The 17,722-nt window shown below is 43.1% G+C and overlaps 1 protein-coding gene across 6 annotated transcripts in view; it reads left to right on the top strand.

Annotated features, from left to right (window-relative positions):
* LOC148017679 (uncharacterized) overlaps positions 1-17,722 on the top strand; it is a 62,250-nt gene that overhangs the window by 426 nt on the left and 44,102 nt on the right. For 5 of the 6 annotated variants that reach the window (XM_087662488.1, XM_087662489.1, XM_087662484.1 and 2 more), the window contains exon 2: positions 503-593. In XM_087662488.1, coding sequence (XP_087518614.1) covers positions 503-593 — 91 coding nt within the window. Of the gene's footprint in view, positions 1-497; positions 594-17,722 lie in introns of all 6 variants that reach the window. The other variant, XM_087662486.1, reaches the window with a different exon arrangement.

The following is a 17,722-nucleotide window of genomic DNA, read 5'->3' as shown; positions in this document are numbered from 1 at the left end:
GTGCATGTCAAGCTATCGTATGCTGCTTGTTAGCTACAATTTCAGATGTTTAAAAGAAAGTTGAAATCGTTAATTACTGATGACAGTTCAGCTGTCACATAGTCACTGTGAATAGCATTCAGTTGTCACAATTTACTTGAAAAATTCAGTAGCCATAACCGCTTCTTTGCTGATCTATGTTTGTTGCACATTTTCATTCACTTCAATCTCCCTGGAATGGCAGGGTATGCTTCATAACACTTTTCATAAAATGGTGCTGTCTGATACCGAATGCGGCTGTCAAAAGTTGGAATCAAACTACTGTAGCTACGTTCCTAATATGCATTAGCAAAACTCAATTGCATGTGTATCGCCAGAACATAATGACACGTGTATCACTCTAAAGAACCTGCAATCGAGGAATCAGAATCACATATTACCATGAAGTGGGACGCACTTTAAGTTTGTATTCAGTAAACATAGATGTCTTGCTATGCTCTTACACATTGACTTTCTAGGTCAGTTGAAAATAGATTTGGGAGTCCGAAATCTGGTACAGTTGGTGCAAAGCGACTTGAAGAAGGTGCCCTTCCTGGTACTTATTGGAGCAAAAGGTGAGTGTCGGTGCCTAGTTACCTCTTATACATATTTTGCTTGAATGTTGAAATACAGATGATTTGCTTTACGTTTTTGTTCAAGCTGCAGCTTTTTTGTTTCTTTTTGTCTTTTGCACCTACTAATTTGGAAGCTTGTGGTAACATTATGTCCAACAATCATGCCATAGAGACTGGGAGATAATCACTTGCAACATTAGCACAGGCTAAACTAGGCTTAGGGGTGAGCCTGTTGGCTCTCTGGATGGGAGATGAGTCTCATGTTCCATTTTTTAATATTTATTTCTGCATTTGTATGGCTTTTGTGTGCAAAGTAAAGGACCAGGAATGCCTGGAAATTGAGTCCTTGCAATAAACATAAATCTGCCCTGATGTTGGCCTGCTATGGAGGTTGCCTAGACAAAATATGATGTCACCCAGGTCAAAAGAACCTGTCCAATTTGAAACACAGCAAAACTGTCCACTTGTCCAGCCAAGAAGATGCCGCCCAAGTCTAAAATATGCTGCCCAGGTCTGTAATAGGGCTGCCTGGTCTGAATAATGGCTGTCCAGCACATAAAACAGGCCGCCCAACTGAGAAATGGACTGCCTAGCCTGGAAAAGGCCGCTTGGGTGTTGTATCAAGCCGCCCAAAGTTGGAGACTGCCCTGCAAGAACAAAACGGAGAGGTGGCAGTGGTTCACCTGCCTGAAAACAGGCTGCCCAGGCTACTTTGATGCTGCCTTGGTCAAGGGGAGATGGCCAACTGTCAAATGCAGGTCTGGGTGTGGTGCAGCTGCTTGAAACAGGGTGCCCAGTCCGCTATAATGCTGCCCAGGTCAGGGGAAGATGCTCAGCTGTGAAATGCAGGTGTTGACACGTGTTTGTCCACTTGAGAATGAGCCGCCTGCACCTGGAATGGGCCGCCCAGCAAGGTATGAGGCAAAATGCAAATGTGCTGCCCCCAAAACTAGTGATGAAGATTGATTGGAATTGTGAACAGAGTGCTCCTCTTTGAAATCTCCGGATCCCACTTGTTGCTCTGATACCATGTGAGAGTGCGCGATGGAAGGAGGAAAGTGAACATGGAGAGGAGGAGGAGACAAAGAGAGAACATAGGAGAGAGAAGGAACAATGTGACTGCAATGGCTGAAGGTACAAGGTTGCAACAATGAGCCCCAACATGTAGCTCTACATGTTAGTATGGGCACCAGATAGTAGCAGGGGGGATGAGAGAATGAGGAAGGCTGGCTGATCATGAAGGATTAATGATGGATAATGGATAATGAGAGTGGGAGGGCAGGCTGCCTATATATAGGCGAAAAGAGAGAAAACTCTAAATGTGGTCAAACCCCTAAAAAAATAGCCAAAAGTGCACAAAAAGAAATTCACTAATGTGCCCTCCATCAAGTGTCTAAAACACACAAAATGATAGACATACAATGTCAGAGCTCCTGATGTCCTCTTCTGACTCGGACTAAGGTTCATAGGCAGGAGATGACCACACAAGACACACATGATTGCTAACAGTTACCTACCTTATTCCTCGTTGCATGAAGGATCTGAGAGTGGGATTGATGATGGAGGGTGTAGCCCTATGGGATTGGCTCAATTCTAGAGCTCGATCTTTCCCCTTTACGAGCTTACATGATTTTGTCCTAGTACATGTGCACAAGTTGTGGTAGGTTGTGGAAGGTTGGACAAAGCTTGCTTCTTTGTACCGTTAGAAGACATTTGCCCACTAGATTACTCTTGAGAAGAAATTACGAATGCTTTGATGACTCTTCTTCCATGAAGAATCACATCAACAAATTGGAGGATATAAGGGATGAGCTTTTTTGCCTCGGTAGTCATGTTTGTACCATTAGAAGATATTTGGCCCACTCAATTATGTTGTAGCCCAGTTGTAGAGTGAACAACAGTTCGAGGAGTGAGAGTGACAGAGAGAGAGAAAGAGTAAAAGTATGATTCGACTTGGGTGTACCAACAATGTGTTGGTACACAAAGAATAAAATGTATTTATTCTTAGGGCATGTAAGGGTGCATTCACATGTACAACTAAATAATGTACGTGTACTATATACGGAGGTGAAAAAAGGGCCTTTATCCCAACAACCTCCTACTTAAGGGTCTGAAATGAACCTTTAACCAACTCCCACTAGTTGTATGCAATGCTCATGCTGAGCTTTGCTGAGACTTTTAGTGAGAACATTTGGAAGGTTATCTTGTGTTTTGATCTTGGTCAATGTGATTAGGCCATCCTCCAGAATCTGTCGGATAAAGTGATATTGCACATCAATATGCTTTATGCATGAATGATATATGGCATTCTTAGCTAGATACACAGCACTGTGGCTATCACATCCCAACACTGTAGTACCAATAGACATGCCGAGATCCTCTGCAAGTCTGCTCAACCATATAGCTTCCTTAGAAGCTTCAGTAGCTGATATGTATTCAGCTTCAGTAGTACTCAGTGCTATGATGTTTTGTAACTTGGAACACCAAGAAATGTCTCCATCAACGATTGTAAGGACATACCTGCTAGTGGACCTACGAGTGTCCAAGTCACTTGCCATGTCGGCATCATAGTAACCTTGCACACTAAATGCACCCTGTTCATAGCAAATACACTTTCTTTGTGTACCCTTGAGGTATCGACGAATACACTTCACAGCTTCCCAATGTGTTTTCCCAGGATTTGACATAAACTTGCTAACAACTCCCACTGCATGAGCAATGTTTGGACAAGTAGCAACCATAGCATACATGAGGGAGCCACAAGCTAATGCATAAGGGACTCCCTTCATAGCATTGGCTTCCACGTCATCTTTTGGGCTGTTGGCTTTACTAAGCTCAAGGTATGGAGGTAAGGGCACCCCAAAAGGCTTAGCTTTAGACATGTGACTCATGCCAACAAGAGATGGAAGGCTACTACATTCAATAAAAATGTTTTTGGCTTTGTATTGAAAAGATGAGATTAAATTCCATTAAAAGGCATCCTAAAATTAAACAAATCCAATATATTACAAGCCATTTCATATAGTAAACAACATCAATGATAATGCATTCAAACTGGGCATTCCTCCTCATTGGCAAATTCATTCCATATTGATCTATTAAAAAATCTTTCAACGATACACAACCTATGACTCTAATCGCAAATGATCCTCCATTACTAGAGGAAGATACTAAAATCATAGTACCGAAAGTTATCTCTAACCATGACTAGTCCATATTAGAAGAAAGCCCATCAACCTACTATTGGTCATGCACATGCACCTTAGATTACTCATAATACTAATTGCTTGTGCCCATAGAGTAAATATCATAATCAACATGACAATCAACAAGTCTAATGATCAAGTTTATAGGGAGTTTGAATAGCTTTTTGCAATTGAGATGATCCAACCATGTCCATGTAATTGGTTTATCCAAGGTAGCATGATACCTATTTTTTTTAAAAACGAATCTATATCTCTACTTTTAGCCACTTTAATCAAAAAATAATTCTAAAAGGTATGCTACATGAGGGTATAGTTGGAAGTCTTGACTTAATGGCCATTTTAGGTCCAAGTACTTGCACGGGTAAGATGAGCCCAAATGTGACCAAAAAACAGCAAGTGCCGGCCCAAAACTGTCACCCAAGTGTCTAAGGTACAAACAAGTACCAACCAGCAATAAATGACCACTTAGAAGCACATATTTCAGATCTTTAATTAAATTTTCAGAAGCACCAAACGATGTGCTATAGCATTCCACAACTCAAAGCGTCAACCACAGATCTGCATTTTCTCTGTCATGCATAGAACAGGCCAAATTTTCCAAAATAGAGCAATTTCAGCAAAACCCCCAAATTTTACCAAGTGTTGATGTCCAAATTGCGTAGAATTCAACCTCCATGTACATAAATGACCAAATGCTGCATAGATTTTTCCCAAATTGCAAAAGCCCCAAATTGCACGGGGTTCAATGTGCATCAATGTCGAGAAATTGGGTAAATTTCAGCCCAATTTGTGTATGTACATGAAAAGGCTCAAATGTCGGGGATAAAATGTCACAAATTCCTACAATTTCTGAGACAGATAATACTATTGCATCTTGCTCGCATCAAATCTGGAGAAATTCGTAAATTTTCCAAGTCCTGCGTGGACTAATTTCAGTGAAATTGAAAGAATTTCACTAACAATGTGAAAGACCCCAAAAAATTCCCAAGCAAATGTGCACCGACTTTGCAATTTCTGAGTCAGATTGTTCAATTTTGCGTTAAGATCCCCAAATTCGGGAAAAGCCCCAATTTTGTGGGCCTAAATCTGCATAAATTTGCACATTGTGCTTGTGCGCACGAACACCCGGAGGAGAGGAGGTAAAAGCAAACTCAAAATTTGAAAAAAAAGGATGCGACGGGGGGTCTGTTAACCCACATCTAGGTCCGTGACCTGTCAGGCGTCCCGTGACGCCACGCACTGGACATGTCTCGAGCAGAGAGAGTGCACTTTTTTAGGTACAATGACGAGTGAGTACCTCTAGGTTTTTAGATAGATATATATGTGTAAGTACAAGTGCTAAGGGTGTGTTCACACCTGAGCACATTTAAAGGCACGAGGCCTTTATTCCCAACATGGTGCTTGCTTCAGCCCATACAAGCTGTGCTTTAGTTTACACACCATCTGCTCTTTTCCAGGAACCACAAAGTTCTTGGGCTGTTTCATATAGATTTTCTCATCAATGTCACCATGCAAAAAAGCTGTCTTTACATCCATTTGGTACAACTCTGAAGTCCAATATAATAGTGGGAGCAAAAAGCACATGTAGAGTGGCCATCTTCACAACAGGTGAGAAGACCTCTAGGAAGTCAATCCCTTCCTTTTGTGCATACCCTTTGGCAACCAGTCTTGCCGTGTATTGGGTTTCCCATAAACTTTCTTTACTTTGGACATCCATTTGTTTGGAAGTGGCTTCCTTCCCTTGGGCAAAGACACAAGATCCCAAGTATCATTTGCATATAGAGATTTAATCTCTTCCTGCATAGCTAGCTCCCACTTATTGCTGAATTCGCATGACTTGGCCTCTTTGTATGTAAGAGGCTCACCCTCATCTGTAAGCATCACATAATGCAAGGAGGGGTCAAAGTGGTTGCTGTCTTACGCATGTAGACCTGCGTATCCAATGATCAACCTTTTCAAGAATTGGATCTACATCTGGAGGTATATTGTTTTCAGCATTTATTGGCTGCTGTAAGCCATTTTCAGCATGCTGTTCATGCTGTACAACACCTTCATTTTCATTACCGGGAGCTGCATTTTCATAATCAGCATGCCTATCTTGCTGTCCATGACCTCCTTGTGCTTCTATTTGTCGTCCATCATCATCTGGCTCAAAAATAACTGGGTGATCATCACTTTCACCTTGTGGTACAACACCATGAGGCTCATTTTTTGAAGTAATAGGTGGCTGCAAACTGTGAAATTTGACCTTTTTCATGTCTTCATTAGAGGCTAAAGTACCTTTCAACAATTTTGCCTCATTAAACACAACATTACGGCTCCAAATAATTTTCTTGGACTGAGGTAACCACACTCTGTAGCCAAATTCACCCTCATCACCATAGCCCATGAAAATGCCTTTGGTGGATTTACGATCAAGTTTGTTCCTCAGCTCATCCCTAACAGGCACAAAAGTATCACAGCCAAATATGTGTAAATGGTCATATGAGGCTGATTTGCCAGACCAAACCTCCTCAGGGATGCCATTATTTAAGGACTTGTTCGGAGAGCGGTTGCAAATGTGAACTGTGGTTGTAAGTGCCTCTCCCCAAAATTCATGAGGGAGGTTAGCAGTGGACAGCATGCACTGCACTCTTTCACATAAATTCCTGTTATATCTTTTAGCCACTCCATTTGAAAAAGGGCTGTAAGGGGCTGTAAGCTCCCTCTTAATTCCATGTAATTCACAAAAGGACTTGAATTTAGTTGCTGTGAACTCAACCCCATAGTTCTCAAGCATTTCAGCTTTCTACTTCTCTGAGCGGTCACAAATGCATGAAAAGTTTTAAAAACAGCAAATACTTCACTTTTCTTTTTCAACAAATAAATCCAAATCTTTCTGTAACAATCATCAATAAAAGAGACAAAATATGCAGCACCCCAACGATTTCATGGGCATACTACATACATCAGAATGCACTAAGTCCAAGACATTGGACTTACGAGAGACACCGGAGTAAAATGAAAATTTCATTTGCTTTTCGAAGTGACAATCATTACAAAAGTCAAGTTTAGAGTCTTTTTCATCAACCCTTTTCAAAGAGGTAAGGACATCAAGTCAACCCTTTTCAAAGAGGTAAGGACATCAAGTCCTTTCTGGCTCATATGGCCTAATCTCTTATGCCACAACTCCAAGTGACAACAAATTTGAGCAACTACAAGGAACTTGCCATTCAAGGCTTTACAGTGCAAAAAATACAAGGTGCCCTTCTTGGTTCCTTTTGCAATCAGCATGGAACCCTTTTTCACTTTCCACAAACCACCACTAAACAATGTAGTGTAACCATGCAAGTCAAGCTGACTGAAACCAACCTTTTGTTAGCAGTCATGTTTGTCATGCCTTGTCATCTCTTGCCTGTGAGCCTCAGTCTGAGTCAGATGAGGACTTTAGGAGCTTTGACTTGTCTATCACTTGTTTTGACGGAGGAGGTAGCTCATTCTAGAGCACTCAGTTTATTGCATTTCAGTGCATTTTCTCCTCCAGTCGGGATTTTATGTGCATTTCCCGGGGCAGTTTCTGCATTCTTCAGCCTGCCTCACCTGCCGGACATTGTCCACCCTTTCCGGGATTTTTCTGAGCATTCCTGGCATTTTTACCAGCATTAAATGCTGGTCGGATCAGCATTAAATGCTGGTCGGACGTATTTATGGCCTCAAATTTCAGGTCGGCCAGTTTTTGGGTTTTTTGGCTATTTATAGCCATTTCCCACTTGGCAGTCAGTTGTATTATCATCTTCCCTCCTCCTTTGGCAGGTGCACACTCCGACTCCATCATCTTCCTCCGTCTTCGGTGCTGCCATCATCATCAGCCTGATCTGGTGCCCTCACTGACGCTTCGGGCTGCGTGCAGGGGCTGATCAGTCCACAGTTTTGTATTCAGCATTCATTACAGTCAGTGCAGATTTTCTTCCTTCATTTTTTGCTGTCTCTCTCTCCTCCTCTATGTTCGTGTTCTTCTTCCGTTGCGCACTCTCACATGGTATCATCGCCTGACTGAGAGCACGGAGGACCTAACCTTGTGGAGAGATACCTCACCCTTCTTCTGCTGCTGTCGCCTCATCTCCAACTGCCTAGGCAGCCCCTCTAGGTGGCCATTCTTCTTGCGTTTGCTGCAGATGACTACTCCCGAGGCTGCCACGTCATCAAACGATCCCTCTTGCTTGCGTTTACCATCAGGTGGCCCCTCCTTCAGCTGGGCGACACATCATTAGGCTGCGTTTTGCAGATCTGGTGGTCGTTTCCACTCCTGGCGGCTCATCTCCTGCTGGCGACCCACTCCCAGGTTGCGTTTTGGTGCTGGCAGTTTCTGTTCTGGTGATCTTCATCAGCTACCTTTGCGTTTTGCAGATCCAGGTGTTTGTAGGCTATCACAGCCTGCGTTTTGGTGGTTGGTGACCATACTGCTGGTCATACTTTGGCTTCGGCACAGTTTTCTTTGGTGTTTGATATTTTGCAGATTGGAAGATGTCTTCTCATCAGTTTACGGGCTTTGATGACTCAAATGACGAGCTTTTGTCTCGACACTCATCTGAATGGAGGCGTGATTTCTATCACGAGGACCGTCGTCCGGAGTCTATTCCTCTTTCCTGTCCCCCTTCTATTCATGTATCTCGGCGAGCCCCTTCCAGTGGGCCGAAGATGCAGCCTTTGGTACCCCCTGTACAGGTACCCATACTTCCTCAGCTGCCCAAAGAGGACCGGTTGGATGGCTCCAACTTTTCTCTATGGTCCTGCAAGGTGGAGTGTATCTTGGACTCCTTCGATCTTTGGGAGCTTGTTTCTGTTCCTATTCCTCGGCCTAAGGTGGATCGCGCAGATGGGACATCTATGGATCGTGCAGCCTTATGGGATCGGCTTAATTCTAGAGCCAGATCTTTCCTCTTTCTGAGTTTGCAGGATTCTGTCCTTGTTCATGTTTAGAGGTTGAAGACTGCAGCAGATGTGTGGAGAAAGCTCGCGTCTCTCTATCAACAGAAGACGTTTGCCCACCGGATATCTCTTGAAAAGAAGTTACGGATGCTCGCTATTGATGATAGTCCTTCCATGAAGGACCACATCAACAGATTACAGGATATGAGGGATGAGCTTGCATCCCTCGGTCGGACGATATCTTCTGAAGACATGGCTATGATTCTTTTGACTCAGCTGCCATCGCCTCGGTTTGATGTCTTCTACACCAGCCTTCTTACATCGAGGACCTGTGAGAAGCTTCTATGGGAGGAGCTATTCCCGCTTGTCTTGGAGCATGACGAGCGACTCAGAGAGGTCAGTGTTAGTGGATCCGACTCCACTAGAGCCTTTGTTGCAGGTTCGGGAGGACAGAAGAAGAAGAAGACGAAGTCAAAGGCTAAGAAGAAGGACAGTTCTTCAGGCTCTGACTCAGATTCAGAGCGACCGAAGTGCCCACACTGTGGGAAAGGGACATATCCCAAGGAGAAATGCTGGAAGAAGTACCCTCACCTTCGTCTGGGAGCGAAGGGTGGATCTACATCGGAGCCTTCTTCTACCTCTACACCAGCTGTTATCCATGAGTCAGTGTTCCTTCATATCCATGCTTTGGAGGAGGATCCTTCTTCCGTGGCTGCAGTCTTTTGCGCAGCCTTGGTTAGTGGACAGTGGTGCTTCGAGTCATATGACTCCCCGAGGTGATTTGTTACAGGATCTCCGTCCATCAGAGGGTTCAGGCACTGTTGGTGACATTTTATTGGTGCCTATTAGTGGTGTTGGCACATTGCCTTTGTTTACCGACCGACCTTCGAGCTCCTTTTCCCAGGCCCTACATGTTCCGTATTTGGGCCTTCCCCTCCTCTCAGTTTATGGCCTTACAAGGCTTGGCACACGCGTGATCTTCACCGAGCATGCCGTTGTTATTGAGGATTCTCTTACAGGAGCTGTCTTATCTACAGCTTGGCATATTCTATTCCACAGGTTCCTTCCCATCCCCCACCCTCTCCTCCGGTGGTTCCCTCGTACCTCCCATCCCTTTCAGAGGGGGACGATCTCGGTGATGTGGCTGTGGATTCCCTGGCCCCTAGTGTTTTAGAGGGGGATTCCCAGGATCGTGAGGAGCTCCTTCAGCAGCAGTCTACATTGACGGACTTCATCGACCTTGGCATTCCTCTTGCCACCCCAGGATCCGTTTCTCCCTTGGCCTTCTGCCACATCCAGGATCTGAGAGGGGGTGTTAGCAGTCATGTTTGTCATGCCTTGTCAGCTCCTGCCTGTGAGCCTCAGTGTGAGTCAGATGAGGACTTTAGGAGCTCTGACTTGTCTATCACTTGTTTTGACGGAGGAGGTAGCTCATTCTAGAGCACTCAGTTTATTGCATTTCAGTGCATTTTCTCCTCCAGTCGGGATTTTATGTGCATTTCCCGGGGCAGTTTCTGCATTCTTTAGCCTGCCTCACCTGCCGGACATTGTCCACCCTTTCCGGGATTTTTCTGAGCATTCTTGGCATTTTTACCAGCATTAAATGCTGGTCGGATCAGCATTAAATGCTGGTCGGACATATTTATGGCCTCAAATTTCAGGTCGGCCAGTTTTTGGGTTTTTTGGCTATTTATAGCCATTTCCCACTTGGCAGTTAGTTGTATTATCATTTTCCCTCCTCCTTTGGCAGGTGCACACTCCGACTCCATCATTCTTCCTCTGTCTTCGGTGCTGCCGTCATCATCAGCCTGATCTGGTGCCCTCACTGATGCTTCGGGCTGCGTGCAGGGGCTGATCAGTCCACAGTTTTGTATTCAGCATTCATTACAGTCAGTGCAGATTTTCTTCCTTCATTTTTTGCTGTCTCTCTCTCCTCCTCTATGTTCGTGTTCTTCTTCCGTTGCGCACTCTCACACCTTCCTCCTCGGATAGGGTGGTAAATCCTTGATTACAACTCAATTACAGTAGTAAACAATAAATGCAAATCTGAAAATACAAATTTACCCACTGATCATGGACAATGCACACCCGATTGGCCCCGAAATTGGTGCCCCTTTTGATATTTCTTTAGCTTTATTGAAGAAAAATTTGATTTACAATGGGATTTTCCCAATTCCTTTAGGTATTTCAACTCCCTTTGCTCTCCAAAGTGACTAGCAAGTCTTCAATCTATTTTGCCCCTTGATTCAGTCACTCAATTGGCCTTCACCCACTTCATAGACGATGGAAATGCCCCAAATTCAATGGCTGGCTAGTCCTCCACCTGAATTCAGCTGAAATTCACCTTGACCCTTGTTGAATCCAAGTCTTGGAGCTTCCAATGTTTGGCACGCTTCCCAAGGCTTTTGGTAAGCCCTGATTTCTACTATAAATTAGGGTTTACAGCAGAGAAATTTGGAATTTGGTAGTCTTCAAGGGTCAAAATGTTGAGATATTCGGAGCAAGGCTGTGAAATGACTGGGAGATGAGAGGGAAAGTTGCAGAGAAAGAAAATTCAGAGTTTTGTCGCGAAGAATAACTGAAAATCAGTCAAATGCAGCTGTTGCCTTGCCACAACAGCATGTAGATGCAAAGAACTGAAGAAAATCAGTCATTTACTGCTGGTGCCCTGCCTCAACAGCTGTAGATGCTGTCTCCTACAGTTGATTGGTCTTCTTTTGCCCCTGGCTACCTCAGAAGGTCCTCCAATGGCTGCAAATCAGATGAGCAGCCTCCCCTATCTCTCTCTTGTAGGCTGAATTTATAAAAATGCCTCTCCCTAGCCTCTAAAGACATATTTTCAGTCTTGCATGGGCATTTTTGACAAGTGGCAGCCTTCCAAATGGTTTTTCTAGCATTTTTCATACTTAAATATTAATTTTCAGCCTTTAAATATTGAAAATGAATCTAATAATTATTTCGGTGCCCTGAAAAATAATTTGACTGGCCAATAATTAAATTGGCTAGGCAACTTCCATTCCCGAGTGTCTTTGCGTCATCTTTGACCATTTGATTGGCGTTCAGTAGCATGAAACGCCACTTCTCTAGTGTCACCAATTAACACTTATGGCCAAATGGATGACCTAGGCCAACAATTGGCACCAGATACCACCAAGTACCTGTGTTGCATAAGTTATAGCAACTTTTGCCTTTGACATCCCGTGATTTCTTTGGGTTCCGGGCTCGCAAATTTACTTTAACCCTAGTTGCACCTCGCATGTGCATCATTTACTTAATTATGTGATTAAAAATTAATCCACATGTTAAGCGAGGTTTCAACAATACATGTCCTCATGATAGCCCTCCCCCTTGAAATCCTTGCAATCGTCCTCGATTGCACTGCCAAATGCATCAAAAGCAAAGTACTACATTGGAATTTCCATAGGGCATCATAGTAAACACAATGTTACACACTATTGTTCAACCATTCCATATGCCCAACATATGCTGAAAATTACTTTAACCCCAGTTGCACCTCACATGTGCATCATTTACTTAATCATGTGATTAAAAATTAATCCACATGTTAAGCGAGGTTTCAAAAATACATGTCCTCATGATAGCCCTCCCCCTTGAAATCCTTGCAATCGTCCTCGATTGCACTGCCAAATGCATCAAAAGCAAAGTACTACATTGGAATTTCCATAGGGCATCATAGTAAACACAATGTTACACACTATTGTTCAACCATTCCATATGCCCAACATATGCTGAAAATTACTTTAACCCCAGTTGCACCTCGCATGTGCATCATTTACTTAATCATGTGATTAAAAATTAATCCACATGTTAAGCGAGGTTTCAAAAATACATGTCCTCATGATAGCCCTCCCCCTTGAAATCCTTGCAATCGTCCTCGATTGCACTGCCAAATGCATCAAAAGCAAAGTACTACATTGGAATTTCCATAGGGCATCATAGTCAACACAATGTTGCACACTATTGTTCAACCATTCCATATGCCCAACATATGCTGAAAATTACCAGCCAACATAATATAACATAAGACTCACAAAGAATCTCAAAAACATTGCCAGATTATCATGTGACATGTCTATTTGTCATGAGCTCAACTCATCTGGCAAAACCAAACCATAGCATAGCATAACCAAGCATAAATCATGGCTAAAACATCAATGGCATCATAACATATGTTGTTGTTGATGGAACTAGATGTAAACCATTGAAAACTGAGCATAATGTGATCATGAACTGATCACTTGCTGATCTGAGAACTGATCACAAACTGCTGCAAATGTGACCCCAAATTGATCACAAACTCATTGCAAAAATTAGCCAGAAATTAGTGCAAAAACTGATGCACAACTGATCTAAAAAGTGACCATAAACGGTTCTCAAGCTGATCCAAAATTGAGTTGAAACTGATTAGAATTTTTGGCTCAAAATTGAGGCAAAATTCATGCTAAATTGATCATAAGCTGATGCAAAAGTATAGTTCCAATTCTCGGGTGAAACTCATACTCATCTGCATACATCTCACAGTGACTAGTACACTAAGTAGTGATCTCATGGCAAACATACTGTCAGCGTAGTACCTTGGATGCATGCTGAATACATCCGAGATCCACTATATACGAGAGCGGTTCATAACTGGAGGAGGGGAAGTGCTATCTCCCCCTTGAGCATCAGGCAATACTCCGGACCCTTGCTCTGTTGAACCCGACGGAGCCCAAACTAAAGTCGGCTCTAACTGAAAGGCATCTATGTAAAGCTGTTACAATTGAGGATGGTCTGCCAAGTCATCCTCTTCCATCCATTTGATATCCATTGGTGAATAATTTTGAAATTTCATCAAGTATCTCTTGGAAACTTTACCTTTGACCTTTCTTTCCTTATGTGCCAAAATTTGCTCAGGTAGCAAAATCTCATCTAGCTCCTCAACCTCAAGCTGAATTTCACCAGACATATCCTCTGGTATATTACCATGAAAAGGCCTCAACAAACCGACATGAAAGGCATTGTGTATCCGCCACTGTGGAGGTAATTTCAGCCGATATGCCACATCGCTGATCTTCTCCAACACCTGGAAGGGCCCATAGTATCTCATACTTAACTTTGGATACAATCTTTCTCTTCCTTTCATCTTTTTCAGCCTTGCCTTTTCAAAATGCAGCAATACATAATCATCCTTTGCAATCTGTGGCGATCAGCTGCCTTCTTTTACTTTTCTTGCAATCTTTGAAGTGTATATTTTATCTTTGCATAGGCTACATCCAAGTTTTCCACATAACAATCAGCCTCAAAGATCTTATCCTTAGTTTTTGCAGAATAGGTGGTACCTTCTTGCCACCCTCAACCACTTCAAATGGAGCTTTGCCCATAGAACTATGCACTGTGTTGTTGTAAGCAAACTCAACCAACGGCAAATACTGCTCCCACTGTGTCTTGTGGTCTGAAACACATCTCAAAAGATCTAACACTGTGGAATTTTCTTCCTCAAGCTGACCATCTGTTTGCGGATGGAAGGATGATGAGAAATTCAGCGTGGTACCCATATTCTCAAACAATCCCTTCCAAAATAAATTGGTCATCCGGGAGTCTTGATCACTAATGATCGACTTTGGCATACCATGATACTTAAAGATGCGCTGCAAAAACAATCGTGCCATATGATCAGCCTTTATTTTCTTCCTGAGCGGAATGAAATGGGCTTGTTTGCTAAACCTGCAAATGATAGTCCATATCCCATCATTCCCTTGTTGAGAAACCCTTCACCCTTCACCCGCAGTTTGCGTTTTTGCGTTTTTGCGTTTTTGCATTTTACATTTAGGGTTTGCCTTTAGGGTTTGCAGCCCCAAAAAGGGGCGCCATCCTAGATTGACTATGCCTATTTATAGGCCACTCTCTCATTCATTCCTCACGGCTGATTCATTTAGTCCGTTGCCTCTTCTCTCCAGCCTCTCCACTACCCTCATACCCCTTCAGGAGAACATTGTGGTTCGTGGTTCGTGGCTGTCTTCATCATCTTCCTTGTGCTACGGCACCCTTGGTCCCTTGTATCACATTCACTCCATGATTCGGAACTTCATCATTCCATTCATCAGAGCTTCTGTTCTGTTCTGTTCTCTTCTCTTCATGTTTGCTGAGTTCACTCCGTGTTCCTCCCCGCAAACCCTACTGTCTTGCGAGTACGTCATCTTTTGACATGGTATTAGAGTTGGAACTGCTCAAACAACGGCAAATATCCCTGTAGGTGTCTTAGGAAGCTAAAAAATAAAGTCCATTGCAATGCTCTGCCAAGGCCTATTTGAAATAGGCAAGGGCTGCAATAAACCTGGTATCTTTTGCCTATCATGCTTTACCTTTTGGCATACAATGCATGTCTTAACAAACTGTTCTACATCATGTCTTTCAGTGATAACTCTAGGCCTTAAGTGCTTTGTGACACATAGTCGTCCATGCATCATCAGAAATTAATCTCTTAGCACAAAGTGTTCATACCTTTGGCCATTGCAAAGCTGATCATAAATATTTGCAAAGTCCGAATCAACAACATCCAACTCGGTGTGATAAACCATGCTGATGGCTGAAATTTGTGGCTTACGTGACAATGCATTAGCCACAACATTCTTTTTACCATCAATATGTACAATCTGAAAATGAAACATAGAGAGAAAGTTTGCCAATCTCATATGCTTGTCTGACAACTTTGTCTGCGTCAGAAAGTACCTCAAAGTTTGATGGTCTGTCTGCACTGTAAAATCAGCCCCCAATAAATAATGTTTCCACATAGGCAGTGCATGATTTACAACCAAGAGTTCTTTCTCATAGACGTGCAAATTCTTTTCTGCACCGTGGAGAATTCAGCTCTCATAAGCCACAGGTCGGTCATCTTGTATAAGAACAGCCCCACTGCTGTTACCGCATGCATCACATTGAACTATGAATGACTTTCTTAGATTGGGCAACACAAGCACATGATCTGAAGTTATCTTTTCCATCAACTTTTCAAATACTGAAATTTCCAGTGCTGTCCATCTAAATGGCACATCCTTCTTCTGCAAGGCATGCAATGGAGATGCGATTTCAGCAAACCCGACTGACGGAGGGGGTCTGAGACTTATGTTTTGGTATTGTGCCTCGTGCCTTTGATCGACACTTGTCGTCAAAATGGCCAGCCTTTTGACAATGTTGACAATACCTATTCTTTTTAGGTATATTCTGCCACCCTGGTTTAAGTTGTTACTGGGAGTTTCCTTGAGAATCCCTAGATTGATTTAGCTTTTGAGTTTGATTTTGATTTTGAGTGGAGATTTGGTTTGATTTGCCCTTCCCTTATTGGCTCCTCTGAAGAGGAATTCATATGAAATTGATCGAACAACCGTGTGTAGCGCAACAACTGATACTCAAATTCATAGAATGTAGGCATGGTAGGCTTTGAAACTACTCCTTTCACAAAATTGAAGTATTTCTTGGGGAGTTTATTTAGGAACAATGTGACCTGATCGTCAGAGAACTGGGGGTCCTCGTAGTGGAGAATTCAGCGAGGAGATGCCGATACTCAGCCAACTTGACTTTCAAGTCATCCCGGTCAATGATTTTGAAAAGGTGAAGCTCACATTCAAGATTAATATGACGGGTCCTATCCCGAGCCGCATAGTGGTTAGTCAAGTGTGCCCATCGCTCTAATGCTAAGTTAAAATGCTGAAGCTGAGAATGAAACTCAGGCAACAAGCCCTGCATCAGCTCGACAATAGCGGAGGCATTTCTAGCCTTCCATGAGCGGACGACCTTGTATGGAACAAATGCGGGGTTGGGTTGCGGTTCTAACCCCTGCACAAGATCCCATAGGTTTTGTGAGTCAATGAGATGTCTCATCAAATTCGACCAAGTAGTAAAATTTGACCCGTTAAAACGAGTCTTGTCATTAAATGCATTCTTGGCAGAAGATGAGCTAGAACCATGAGGTGTCGAGCAGGTGGTGTAAGATGATGGTGGGAAAGATGATGGAGGTGGGTGTGCCTGATAAGAGTAAGAGGGAGGGGGAAGAGGTGGATAGGCAGAAGTAGACTGTGAGTGTCCAATAAGTGCTGATTGATGTGGAGACATTGGAACATGAATGTTTTCCTAAGGTGCCGGTGTAGGTGGAGGCACTAGGACACAATAGCCTTGGCTAAAGTGAGGCTGGGACACAGTAGTATGACTAGAAGGTCCACTAGGCAATGCCATGGAGGCAAATTGTGGAGGCAACTGATCCACACTTGGGAGAGATGTGTTTTCATAAGCCCCCAGTGTGATGCGCGGTGCGACATGAGGTGTCTGAAATGGAAATGTAAATAGTGTAAATGGAAGTGGTGAAGCAGCGAAAGAATGCGGTGGGATGGATGGGTTTTGAAAGTGAGGTGTATAAGGTGCAGATTCTTTTTGTTCATTTTTATCATTTAAAGACTGAAAATGAAATTGTGAAGATGATGATGCACTATGTAATGAAGTGAAAGGAACACCAAATTCATTTTGATTATGTGAAGTAGACGGAAAAGAAGGAAGGACAGAAGAAGAGTTACCTGGCTTCTTCTTATAATCCCCGCGACGTGTGTTAACATACAAGAATTGGTCCTCTAGAGGACCTCTTCCGTAGTCAACAGACTGGACTCTTTCTTCCACATGAACTCTACCAGTATATTGCAAAACAGAAGAGAGAAAAGAAGAAGGTACAAAAGACGAATCAAAAGTACCTTGCATCAGAGAGGACGAAAAATCTGAAAAAATGGAACATACTCCGGATCTTGCTCTCCAAGAGGGGGGCCCATCCCTGATGGAGGTCTCGACGGCCCTGCAACATCATCAGATTTACGCGCAACATCTGAAGAGTGAAATCCATGCATACCTTCATTTAGAAGCTTTTCTTGAAGGGCAATCCTTCGGTTGAGCTTCTCAATCTTCTTTTGTCGATAGGCTATGATCAGTTTATATTCCTCAGAGGTCAGCTTGCCTATCTTTTCTTCCATGTACTCA

This window comes from Lygodium microphyllum, chromosome 22, assembly GCF_053477565.2.
Source record: "Lygodium microphyllum isolate KBCC chromosome 22, Lygodium_microphyllum_v1.1.10, whole genome shotgun sequence".
NCBI lineage: Eukaryota > Viridiplantae > Streptophyta > Polypodiopsida > Schizaeales > Lygodiaceae > Lygodium > Lygodium microphyllum.
Note: the sequence above shows the minus strand (reverse complement) of the source record. Positions and strands in the feature narration are given on the sequence as shown.